Genomic DNA, 13,334 nt, shown 5'->3' with positions numbered 1-13,334 from the left:
CCAATTATATTTAAACGGCCCAATAACGGCCCGGTTTGTTTTAAGACTATTGACGAAACGTTGCCGTTTTAGTGTAAGCTAAAGTCATGTTATACAAAAAAAAAAAACGAGCATTGTCGTTCATCGAGATCCAAATCTCAGTTTCGTTTTGATCTCTCGTCTTTGATCGCTAGTCGGAGCTCCGGTAACGGATCCGGTACAAATTCGGCGGAGAAATCTGCTTCGCGGCTAACTTGATTTGTAGATTCTTCCTAAAGTTGCCGGCGGGCGAAGGGACAGCTCTTCCACACCCAATCATGAATTCAATTTTTTCCGGTACTCGTCTAAGGTAATTGGATCCTCTTCATTTCTGTTTCACGTAGTTTGTTATTGATCAACGATGCACAAGTGAGAGGAGGATTTGAAGAAATCGAGCTCGTTCATTTGATGATTCGATTTGATTTTTGGCGTCCTTTTGCTTGTTGTGTTTGGAAGTCAGATCAGTTTGAAAATTTACGTAATTGTATTGAATGATTCTGAAGTTTAGGGTAACATGTGGATTTGATTTTCAGGGACATGATCCGATCCATAAGAGCGTGCAAAACAGCTGCGGAGGAGCGTGGCGTTGTGAGAAAAGAGTGTGCTGATATCAGAGCATCCATTAATGAAAATGACCCTCACGATAGGCACCGGAACCTCGCCAAGCTCATGTTCATACACATGCTGGGTTACCCTACGCACTTTGGGCAGATGGAGTGCTTGAAGCTTATTGCATCTCCTGGCTTCCCAGAGAAGAGGATTGGTTATCTCGGGCTGATGTTGCTTCTTGATGAGAGACAAGAAGTGTTGATGCTCGTCACAAATTCATTAAAACAGTATCCTTTAGTATTGATTTTAATAGCGTGGCCCTTTGTATAGTGATAGATTTGTTCCAATTTAGCCTTAACTCACGTGCAGAGATCTTAACCACACGAACCAGTATGTTGTAGGGCTCGCGCTCTGTGCTTTAGGGAATATTTGCTCTGCAGAAATGGCTCGTGATCTTGCGCCTGAAGTAGAAAGATTGATCCAGTTTCGTGACCCTAATATCCGTAAGAAGGTGAAGTGTTTTCTAGTTCATATATATGGTTTGATGGAGTTTTGAGCACTGTTGGTTCTGTTCCTTCATTTCTTTGACCATTTATGTTGTATTATGTGCAGGCGGCACTTTGCTCCACTAGAATAGTAAGGAAGGTTCCAGATCTTGCAGAGAACTTTATAAATGCTGCTTCTTCCTTGCTTAAAGAAAAGCATCATGGGGTTCTTATAACAGGAGTTCAGCTTTGTTATGAACTATGCACGATCAATGATGAGGCCCTAGAATACTTCCGAAAGGTAGCTCCATTATTTGCTTTAGACCGCTCAATTTATGCATACATGAGCATTGCCGTATAGTAGTTTAATGATCTTCTGTGCACCCTCTATTACTTGTATGATGCGTCTGTGTACTAAATTTCTCCTGCAGTAAATTTACTCTCTCTTGTCATTCTGTTGTATGTGCAGAAATGCACGGAGGGGCTGATAAAAACTTTGAGGGATATTACTAATAGCGCATATCAGCCTGAGTATGATGTTGCAGGGATCACAGATCCTTTTCTTCACATACGGTTACTTAAGCTCCTGCGTGTTTTAGGCCATGGTGACGCTGATGCTAGTGATTTGATGACTGATATACTTGCCCAGGTTAGTCATAATTTAGCAAGTGATTCTAGATCTCGTTCACCATTCTCACATTTGCGATGTAATTCCCGTAGGAACCATAAAATTTGTCTTTTTTTTTTTCTTTTCAGTTGCAATAAATATATAATTTGGAGAAACGTTGTAGGAAGAAAAAATGTGTATGATAGCTATGCCATCTCATGTGCTGGATCTTATTTTGTAGCATAAGTGGGAAATAAGTTTCTTTAGTTGATAGGGGTGCTCGGATATCATTTTCTTTGGTAGATATGAGACTTGTTAGTACTGAGATTACTTGGACGTTTAGCCAGATTGAGCTTTACCTCTTTTGATGCCGCTTCTGTTACATGCTTTGTTAAAATCTTTTCAGTTAAGAGTCAGTTTACATAATCTTCCAGGGTCCTTGATCCTTACTGTTATGATGGGAGATGTCTTTATTTTAGTTGGTTTCATGCTATTGTAGGTGGCCACAAAAACTGAATCAAACAAAAACGCAGGAAATGCCGTACTCTATGAGTGTGTTGAAACAATCATGGCCATTGAAGACACCAGTAGCTTGCGTGTGCTTGCTATCAATATCTTGGGAAGATTTTTATCTAACCGCGACAACAATATCAGGTTCGACTCTACCTCAGTTTATTATATGTTGAGAACTAGCTTGCTTGCTTTTTTTCTGTCTCTCATCTTGTCTGGTTAACTCTATGAAGCACACTGCGCTCTTGTTATCACCCAGCGCTTCATTCTTAGTATTCGTTATATTTTATGTTTTCTCACTCTTGTTTTCTCAGACATGTTGATTTCCCCTTATATCATATTCTCGTTCTCTCAGATATGTTGCATTAAACATGCTGATGAAAGCAATCGCGTTTGATGATCAAGCAGTGCAAAGGCACAGAGTTACAATCTTAGAATGTGTTAAGGTATTGTTTTTATAACTACCAGAAAAATATTTTTAGAACAACTGTATGTAATAGTTTTCTTAGAGAAAGAATACTTATTAACTTACCTTCTGCTTCCATCAACAATTTAGGACCCAGATGCTTCCATCCGGAAAAGAGCTCTTGAGCTCGTCTCTCTTTTGGTAAATGAGAACAATGTCAAACAACTGACAAAGGAGCTGATTGATTATTTGGAAATCAGCGATGAAGATTTTAAGGAGGATCTTAGTGCGAAAATCTGTTCCATCGTTGAAAAGTAAGTATTCTGTTTGAGAAAATGAAGAACCACTTGCTTTTACCCCTTTTTATGTTCAAGACTAGAGGTGTGAGTGTCTAGTTAATTGGATTTTATGTTGATTTGTTAAGAATTTCGATAATGTAGGTTTTCTCCAGAGAAAATCTGGTACATTGATCAGATGCTCAAGGTTCTGTCGGAGGTATGGATTGAAATGCGAGACATCTGCCTAGCTCTTTTTAATTGCTTTTTTTTTGTATCGGTCTTAACCTTACCCCTATTCCATGTTAGTAGGCTGGAAAGTTTGTGAAAGATGATGTGTGGCATGCACTGATTGTTGTCATAAGCAATGCATCAGAGCTTCATGGATACACAGTCAGAGCATTATACAAAGCAGTCCTGACATATTCGGAACAGGTATGTCTTATTTTTCTTATGTTCGATTGATCCATCCTGCAGTTAATGTAATCCTTTCTAATATGGTTTCTTTGAGATTTCAAACAGGAGACCCTTGTCCGAGTGGCGATTTGGTGCATTGGGGAATATGGTGATTTGCTGGTTAACAATGTGGGGATGCTTGGTATTGAAGATCCAATAACGGTGAGCATTACCGTACCAATATTAATTCATTATTTCTCTATATGTGATATGCAGATGATCTTGCTTCTTGGGATTTCTTGTTGACGTAAAAAACATGCAATGACTGGTTGACTGCCTTGGGCAGGTAACGGAAAGTGATGCAGTTGACGTTGTCGAGGATGCCATTACTCGCCATAACTCAGATATGACTACCAAAGCTATGGCATTGGTTGCTCTACTGAAGCTGTCATCCCGCTTTCCTTCTATCTCAGAGTATGTTCGAGTTTTTTCAATCTCAGTGTGTGTTTTATCCCAACTCGTTTATCTTATATCTGTACTGAGTATATGAATAATGAATTTTGGCTGTCTACCAGAAACTGTAGTGTGTTACCTTCTGATGCCTGTTCGTTCGTGTCCTCAGCTCTCTTTTGCTAACTAAACAGTTCTCTAAAATTCAATGGCAGGAGGATCAAAGATATAATTGTGAAGCAGAAAGGGAGCCTTCTCCTTGAAATGCAGCAGAGAGCTATTGAATTCAATTCTATTGTTGACAGGCATAAAAATATCAGGTGGTTAAATAAATTCCATCTTTGCCTTTTCGTCATCCATCTTCTAGTGTATTTTTAAAAAAATTATCTCCCCCTCAAATCTCATGAAAACGAGGTCTCTATGCATATAGGTCTTCTCTGGTTGAGAGAATGCCGGTGCTAGATGAGGCTACCTTCAATGTGAGGAGGGCTGGCTCTTTGCCTGCGTCAGTTTCAACAATGGCCAAACCTTCAGTTAGTATTCCAAATGGTGTTGCTGCAGCTCCACTAGTGGATTTACTGGACCTGGGTTCTGACGATATCATGGCTGCACCTAGTTCATCTGGTGCAGATTTCCTTCAGGATCTTCTGGGTGTTGACTTAGGATCATCGTCAGCACAATCTGGTTAGTTCTTTGGCGTCTCTACAACTGTTTTTTTTTCATTTTATGGTGTACTCAGCTATGATATTGTCTCGAATGAGCAATCTTTTCCTCTATGGCATTGCAATGTTTCAGGTGCAACCCCGGGTCCAAAAGCCGGTGCAGATCTGTTGATGGATATTTTATCAATTGGGACACCTTCTCCGGCACAAAACAACACATCATCAATTGATTTGTTATCAACAGCTGGCATTAACAACAATCCTTCTAATGCGCTAGACACACTTTCTTCACCAGCTCCACCTCACATAGCAACGACTGCCTCTGCTGGTGGTATGTTCGATTTGTTAGATGGTCTTTCTCCAAGCCCATCGAAGGAAGGTAAGAAAAAAGTCTATTATGTAATCACTGAAACAAAATCTATACAAATCATTGAAACTCTTTTAAAAGATGAATAACTTTGCTTTCCTCCTTGATTGCAGCAACCAATGGTCCAGCATATCCACCTATTGTTGCATACGAGAGCAGCACCTTGAAGATTGAGTTCACATTCTCAAAGCCATCAGGGAACCCACAAGAAACAAATGTCCAGGCCACTTTTATAAATCTATCTCCTAATACTTTCACAGATTTTATCTTCCAGGCTGCTGTTCCAAAGGTCATTTCAGTTTTCTTTTTTCTCTCCCTTATCATCCAGTTTTCAAAATTTTCTTTAACATTGTCTTTCGTTCTTTTAATCTCCAGTTCCTCCAGCTGCACTTGGATCCAGCAAGCAGTAACACACTCCCGGCAAGCGGTAACATCACGCAGAATCTGAGAGTCACTAACAGCCAGCACGGCAAGGTATAAACACTTTCTCTGTTCAGCTTCCTTTTTTTTGTCTATGATCAAGAACTCAGTATATGCTCATATAAAGATTGGTTGACCTCTGGATTAAGTGACTTAACACTAAATTACTTTAATGTTTATATGGCAGAAATCTCTTGTGATGCGCATGAGGATTGGGTACAAATTGAACGGAAAAGATGTATTGGAGGAAGGACAGATCAACAACTTCCCTCGTGGGTTGTGAGGCTGATTGTATTTTCAGCATAAGGAACTTTGAGTATTTATTATCATCCCTATTCCAAAAAAAAAAAAGAAAGAAAGATATGTCTTACCCGAGCAGCTGACGCAACAAAATCAGCTTTTATCTTCCTACTTTTTTCATCCGTTTCCTGAAACTTTGGCTTTGTTTGGGATTTGAGATTCTTCATGTTTCTTTTTGAACAAAATTTCATATGTTTTTGAGTCAGAAAGTGATGGAGGAAGCACACAAGTTTGTCTCGTGTATAAAACTTTTAAAGAGATTTGATTGCCCACATGATGTATTTCTAGTTACAGCTTCGTCTTTGCACAAAAAGATTTTGTATTTTATTTGCTAATTTACTGGCCAATGTAATTATGTCACGTGCTCGGATATGATTTTGAAGACAAACTGTGACTTGAGAGATCATTGATACCTTCATGAGTGTTCTTTCTTGAATGCTCTTTTGGAGCATAATAACAAATAAGGGTCATCATTATTTATACCTACCAATAATGATTCCATCCCATTTTTGGATGCTCTTTACAAGTATCAAACCCCACCGAAGATATAAAATTTGACTTCTCTTCTTTTATTTCAATTTCATTTTTATGTGATTTGCCATAAAAATGATATTCTTTTTGTTTGAAAAGTTTGGACGTTAAAGACAAAATACAGCTAACAAAATCATCAAAGTTTGTGCAAATCTTTGAGGTTCCATCTCGGAACAGAATTTAATTAGAACTTGTTGGGGATTAAAATAAGCATCACATAAAACTTAATCAAAGAACAAAGCTTATTCTCCTCTTAACAAACACAAAGAGATTCAGCTACAAAGACACAAAAAGACCACCACTACAGTATATAGTGTTAACAAAATGAATTTCAGAAAGAAAAAAAAAACTCAAAATCAATGATTTAATTAAATCAACAGCAGAAAATTAGCTACACCTTGATCTGTACCTAACCCCATTATCTCTTATCATGGCCCCTGAAATCTCCTTCCATTCAATGATAATCCAGCACCAACTGTACTACCGGAACAAGCATAAGAGGAGGAAGATGCAGAAGAAGAACCCACTAGATTGGTTTCTGCTTGGTTTGCAAACTTTGATCTTTTATTAGACCATTGCCAAATCTTTGACACAGAAAAGCTCTCACCTTTGCTTCTCATGTTAAGCTTCTTCCCTTCAACATTACTCTCACTCTCTCCTTTCACATTCTTCGAACCTTCATTATTAGGACACAAAGCAACCACCAGATCTGATTCAGCCACTATGTACTGATAAGACCCCATTGAGAAACATCTCCTGTTGTCAAGACTACTGTTCACACTCACACACCCACTTGTCTCTCCTCCTCCTCCTCCTCCTCCTTCACCTTCATTAATATTACTGCTCCTGAACTTCCCAAGCCTCACTGAGAACACTCTCTTCCCACTCATGATATCACTCTCCGCCGGTTTCTCCCCCGGAGAAGCCCTCTCTCCATCTTCTCCGGCGAAAAACCCGAAATTGAAATCCGGGTTTTCGAATTGGTGCCCTAACGGATAAAGGGTTCCTCTGCAGAGCGGACACGTCGAGTTCGAGAGCAGCCACGTGTCGATACAATCGATGTGGAAAGCGTGGCTGCAAATCGGAAGCAGCCTGAGCTTATCGTCTTCGGAGAATTCGCAGAGACACACCGCGCAATCGAACGGCTCTTTGGAGCCTTTGATCTCTTTGTAGAGGAAAACGGGAAGGGCATCGATCAGGGCTTGATCGAGACCAGAGTCGTGGAGATGGAACAGCTGCTGGAGCTGTCTCTGGTAAGTGTCGGAGGAGTCGGAGAGTTCTGGGTTTCGATCGGAATCCGCCGCGGAGGAAGAAAGTCTCGATCTTTTCTTCTTTAAGTAACATTTGACCGTTAAATGTAGGATGCTGCAGATGAAGAAGACGACGGAGAGGAGAACGATGATGAAGAGAAGGATTGGGCTTATTCGATTAGATGAGTGATTCGCGGTGAGGGGAGGAGCAGCAGGAGCAGGTGAGATTTGGATCGAATCTTCGTTTTTGAGGTGGATTTGATGAATCATTTGAGACATTTCTTTTTTTTTTCTGGTATGTGATGAAGAACAGAGACACCATTAAGCTACTCTCTCTCAGATTTAACCATAAACCCCCTCAATTTATGATTATATTTTTCCATGGAGCTCAATAAAATTTTAAAATCGAATTCACAGTCAAAACGTAGGAGGAATGATTGATAAAGAGATTTGGCACAACTAGAGAGAGCGCCTTCCATCATTAGCTTAAAACATGCAAGGGAAAAATATAGTAGTTGTGTTGGTTAAGGCTTAGTTAAATGATTAATCACTTATAATTAATTGATCATTGCGTTATTAAGGAGAGGTCTCTTATTAGGTCACCTAACTTTTTTTGTTTTATTTTTAATAAAAACTTTACTGGAAAATTACAAATCTTGGTGTGGTGGCCAATGCTTGATTCAGGGAGCTAGTGCTACCTAGCAGCTTCGTAGAATGTAGAAAAAGGCTAATGAATTAAGTTATGGCTTCCTTCTTTCTTTTTGGTGGTAATAAGAACTCAATAGCTAAAAGCCAATTATCACATTTAATTATCCAATAATAAGGGAATGATCGTTCATCGTTGTCATTTATCTATGAAAATCACTCAAATAAAGTAGAGAAATAGTAAAATAAATTGTAGTAGTGCTATATTTTTTTAGGTCAAGTTAATTTTTCAATATTCTAGGAAATCGTATAAATAAACTGAAGCAACACAACAAGAAATCAACTAGTAGAAAATAGTACTATTAGTTGACAAAAAAAAATAGTTCTTTTTTTTTTTTTTTTTTTTTTTTTTTTTTGAACACGTAAAAAAAAATAGTTCTATTATTTTGAATTTTGGAGGAAACCATTATCCACATGGTCATGTCAACAAATGGTTTACAACAAAATTCGAGTCTGTGAAGTGTGAACATCGGAATTTGGAATTGGTAAAATAAAGAAAAAGCCTGTCATCACCACATTTTTAGAAAAGCTTTATGACAAATGTAAGGGCCCAATTATGATAATATTTGCGCCAAAATGCCCAACTAAAGGGCATCTCCAACTATTAACTCTATTTTAGTGTCAAAACTCACACTATTTTAGTGTAATTTTAACACTAAAACCAAGGTATTCTCCAACCATAACACTAAATTTTACACTAAAACTATTTTATAATATTATATATATTAAATTTTTTATTTATCATTTATTTAATTGAATGTTTTAGTAATAAAATAAGTGAATAGTGTTTTAGTGTGATGAATAATGTTTTAGTGTGATGAATAGTATCACACCAAATTTGGTGTCAAATTTTAGTGTTACACTAAAATAGTGTGATTTTTGCAGTTCCATTGGAGAGGATTTGGTGCAAAAATCACACTAAAATAGTATTTTGCAGTCCCATTGGAGATGGCCTAAGGGCATCTCCAACCCTACTCCATTTTCTACTCTAAACACTATTTTGGAGTAAAATCTTCTCCAACCCAACTCCATTTTCAACTCCAAAATAGAGTAATGGCTAGGGTTACTCCATTTATGGAGTAATCTTATTCATTACTCCATTTTGGTGTTGAACTTTTTTTATTTGTGAAATGGTCCTTTAAATCTTTGATGTTTTTATTTTTTACTTAAATAATATTTTAAAATGATACAATAACATAAATTAATAAGACATTCCATTATTTAATAATTTTACATAAAAATATATACTATAACTAAAATATAATAATAACATAAAATAAAGATAACATAAAAGGATCTAGAGTTGTGTTTTGCTATTGTGAAAAGACATGTTCGGTTTTAGAAATAAAAGTGTTACATGACGCAATGACTATATGTATAATTTTACATAACATGATAATTGAGGATGAGTGTGAATTCGATGCACTAACTGAACTTGGAAGAAAAGCTCCACCTCCAGATACCGAAATTGTAGAAGATGAAAATGTCCGATTTCAAAAAAAAAATTCGATTTAGGAATATCAAAGATATATAAGCTTATGTTTCATTACGAAATGCATTAGTTGATCATTTGTGAGAAAAATATTCTAATGTCATTATTAAATAACCTTATATAGTCTTTTATTTTATTTTATGATTTCTTGTACTTTTAATAATAAATGTTTAATTTAAATAAATTATATTTTAAAGAATTTTTGTAAACATAAAATAGTTGGGGTTAATTAGTAAATTTTTATAAGTATAAGGTATTATTACAATTATTAATAAAATATATTATTTTTGGAGTAGAAAATGGAGTAATACATTGGAGTAAAACCTTACTCCATTTTGGTGTTGCACCATTTTAGAATAAAATATGGAGTAATACATTGGAGATGCTCTAATAAGCTTCACCCCTTTCACCTAAATCATGAAAAATCATATGAATTACGAAGCACAACAACGAAAAGATTAAGGATAAGAAAACTAACAAACGAACCAAAAATAATTAATATCGAGAGTGTGGTGAGTACATAACGGAGAGGGCTTTTTTTTTTTTGCAAAAGGCATAACGGAGAGGGCTTTGAGAAATCTAATCCTCAACTCCAAATGCATAATATAATCAGCAGTCTTTGGTAAAGCAGATCCGGTTGGCTCAGACTTCGCCCGTCAGGTATCAGTACACGGAGCCTTCTCATTCTCATATGGATCGACCCGACACTAGAGCGTAACTCGCCACCCTTTTTCATTTTCTTCGTCTGCTTCCTCTCTTTTCTGTACGATCTCGACTCTTCCATTGCCTTTTTTTGCTTATGAAAACAGAGTTGTAATGATATGCAATGGACGTGTAGGTGGTCCGTATTTAAATAGTCCCAAGGCTTCTTAATTATACTCTTTGTTTTGTATTTTAAATTTGGGCAATTGCACTACATATCTAAGTTTGAAACATTATTTAGATGATTGGTAAGTGTACTGTTGACAAAAACATAATCCCCACCTTTACCCCTATCGCTAGTATAGTTTAGACATTTGCAAAACTTCTTAAAATTATTTATTTTTCTTGCTTCTTCTCTCTCTCCTCTAAATAAAAACGACTTTCCTATATTAATGTGAATCAAATTCAAGCGGGTGTATTATTTTAAATTCATTTAAATAAAAGATTGAATCAGATATTTAAATTTTCATGCTCATGTTTAACTAGTTTTGATTACTTTATAAAAGACTCACATCCCACTATATAAAAGGGACTAATTTTGGATGTTATAAAGGATGCCACATGGGCACAAATATTCATAGCCAATAAAACTGCCATGTCATTTTGGACTCGACTTGGAATTAAAAAAATAAGTAGGCTGCCCAACCCATTTAAACCATTTCGCAGCCCAATATGTTAATATGATACGGAAAGAAAAAAAGGAAATAGGCTTAAAAATGCTTTTGGCTTTTGGAAACGAGTTAGTTTGAAACCTAGAGCTTGAGAAAATAACGATTCCGATTCTTCATCCTCTCCGATTCAATCCATCTTAATGGTAATCATCTTCAATCTCTATACATAGTTCTCACTCTTCCGTCTCCTCAAACTTTCGTCGCCACGAGAGATGTTTTAGATTTGAGATTTCTCTGTATTCTAGGGTTCTTACGATCCGCTTTAGGTTTCCTTCAATGCTAACAAACTGAATCTCTCGATTTGAAAGCTGCATCTATATATATAGGTTCCTTTCGTTGAGCTGTAGAGAAAGTCATCAATCTCTGCAAATCCTTATATCTCAAAAGCTTTCACTGAAACGCTTCAAAGACATGGGATAACCAACATGCTGCTCTCCGATTTGAAGACCGGCTGTTGTAAGGAGACTGTTGTGACACGACTTCTACGGTTTTGGGAAGCAAGAACTGTGAAGAAAGGTGGAGGAGCTTATGGGTGTGGACATGGTGGTTTGTATATCTCATCTTTATTCTCTGATGTACTATACTGGTTCGTAAATTTTAGGGTTTATATGAAGATCTTAGTTGCACATTCATTTGTTTTGATGATGATAGTTATGCGTTAGTTCTGATTTCAAAGAGATTGATTGTGATTTTTTTGGGTTTATAGCATGATCTCATTGAATGTGAATGATATTTGAATGTGTGAATAAACTCTGTTTTCAATTCGTTTTGTTGTGACAGATGCAAAGAGATTGATTGGTCGGAGAAGTGATACATCTGTCCTAGGCAACATGAAGCTATGGCCTTCCAAGATCATATCTGGTCCTGCCGATAAACCCATAATCTTCGTCAACTACAAAGGCGAAGAGAAACAGTTCGACACCGAGTAGATCTCTTCCATGGTTCTCATCAAGATACGTGAGATCACTGAAGCCATAGCTTCATGTCACTGTAAAGAGTACTGTTGTCACTATTCCAGCTTACTTCAACGACTATCAGTGTCAAGCCACAAAGGACGCTGGTGTGTCATCGCTGGTCTTAATGTTATGCGTATCATCAACGAGCCCACTGCAGTAGCCATTGCTTATGGTCTTGACAAGAAGGCGACAGTGTTGGAGAGAAGAACGTCTTGATCTTTGATTTTGGTGGTGGTGCTTTTGGTGGCTCTCTTCTCACCATTGAAGAAGGTATCTTTGAGCTAAAGGCTACTGCTGGAGACACTTATCTTGGTGGTGAAGATTTTGACAACAGAAAGATCAATCACTTTCTTAAGAGGAAGAGCAAATTGATACAGGAACTGTTCAACTGTTTTTTTTGTTTGCTAAGAATGTGAACAAATTGAATAAAAGTTTTTTTTTTAACTTTAATACAAGTTGTTAGCTTGGATCCCATTCTCCTTATGCAGTTTGGTGGTTCCTAAACTCCCAAAAAGAGATTTAGAAAAAAACACTTGGGAACAAGATTAGCTGTAGTTTCTTGAGAAAAAAGTGACTTGGGAACAAATGCTACAACAAATAAAACAAGGTTACTAGGACAGCTAGATGAAGAACAGGTAGGTCAATGTCGAATGGACAATAAGATAATGACTAGAGGGAGGTTCGCTCAGAGCTCAATAGGTGGAGGCTGTCTGTTTCAACTGCTCCAGGCTCCTAAAATTTAGGCTTTCGTCCCAATGGTATTGTTAATTAAATGCAGTCTTTTTAATTGATTTCCACATCTCATATTCTGAAGTCGATGCCATTGTTATGATCTTACATACGAGTACAAGTGGATAATCAAAAACACATTTAAAAAAAAAAAAACATGATTATGGTCCTTATCGAAATGTTAATTAAACTCTGCCATTTAAAATGATTTATATATGTAATATTCATCAAGCAATTCTATTTTTAAAAATCTTCAAAACTTTGAGTCTCTTTAACTTTATTAAGATGGATTCGGCATTTACCTGGACTATTTAAAAAATACATGACTTTACATGCTTTTCAAGTTTACATCGTAGCCTGTAGTCTGCAGATAGCACTAACTGTATAGGTATACCATATCTTACCCCAGCGACGAATGAATTGGTGAAGAATTACAAACTTGATTCACATCTAATTCACATCGAATTACACGTTCCCTTCCTCGACTTGCAAACACTAACATCTTAAGCCTTCTTGAAACTGTAATTTAACTAAGTTACTATATAAGACTATCATGACGTGAAGGGGCACGCTTACATCAAACGCACCGAAAATTACTACAATATATGTACCGTTAATTCATTCCATAAATACACCCACGTAACCTTCCTACGTTATTAGCAGGCTCTCACCAAAGGTAGTACAATAGATGGATGGTTAATCTTCGAGACTGTTGAAAGGGTGCTATGTAGATGGATGTTCATTAACGTTCCACCTGCAACAGAGAAATCAACTACAAGCTGAGTTCACATAGGTGTGACATATATCATTGACATTTTTGCCCACCTCTTCCATCAAAGAAAACCTCATCTTA

General features: G+C 36.9%; 2 protein-coding genes across 2 annotated transcripts; one reads left to right on the top strand and one right to left on the bottom strand.

Moving 5' to 3' along the window:
• Positions 1-78: 78 nt before the first annotated feature.
• On the top strand, positions 79-5,780 carry LOC106367581 (AP-1 complex subunit gamma-1). The gene is made up of 18 exons (XM_013807385.3): positions 79-328; positions 552-854; positions 937-1,078; positions 1,180-1,353; positions 1,522-1,701; positions 2,159-2,313; positions 2,525-2,615; positions 2,726-2,889; positions 3,016-3,070; positions 3,163-3,285; positions 3,373-3,468; positions 3,593-3,720; positions 3,912-4,016; positions 4,127-4,380; positions 4,492-4,737; positions 4,839-5,014; positions 5,101-5,199; positions 5,333-5,780. The coding sequence occupies exons 1-18, from the start codon at positions 297-299 to the stop codon at positions 5,426-5,428; spliced, it is 2,619 nt and encodes an 872-aa protein (XP_013662839.1). The 5' UTR covers positions 79-296; the 3' UTR covers positions 5,429-5,780.
• Positions 5,781-6,200: 420 nt separating this feature from the next.
• LOC106367584 (RING-H2 finger protein ATL47) lies at positions 6,201-7,726 on the bottom strand. The gene has a single exon (XM_013807388.3). The coding sequence runs from the start codon at positions 7,503-7,505 to the stop codon at positions 6,405-6,407; it is 1,101 nt and encodes a 366-aa protein (XP_013662842.1). The 5' UTR covers positions 7,506-7,726; the 3' UTR covers positions 6,201-6,404.
• Between the last annotated feature and the right edge of the window lie 5,608 nt (positions 7,727-13,334).

This window comes from Brassica napus, chromosome A9 (assembly GCF_020379485.1).
Source record: "Brassica napus cultivar Da-Ae chromosome A9, Da-Ae, whole genome shotgun sequence".
NCBI classification, from domain to species: Eukaryota; Viridiplantae; Streptophyta; class Magnoliopsida; order Brassicales; family Brassicaceae; genus Brassica; species Brassica napus.
Note: the sequence above shows the minus strand (reverse complement) of the source record. Positions and strands in the feature narration are given on the sequence as shown.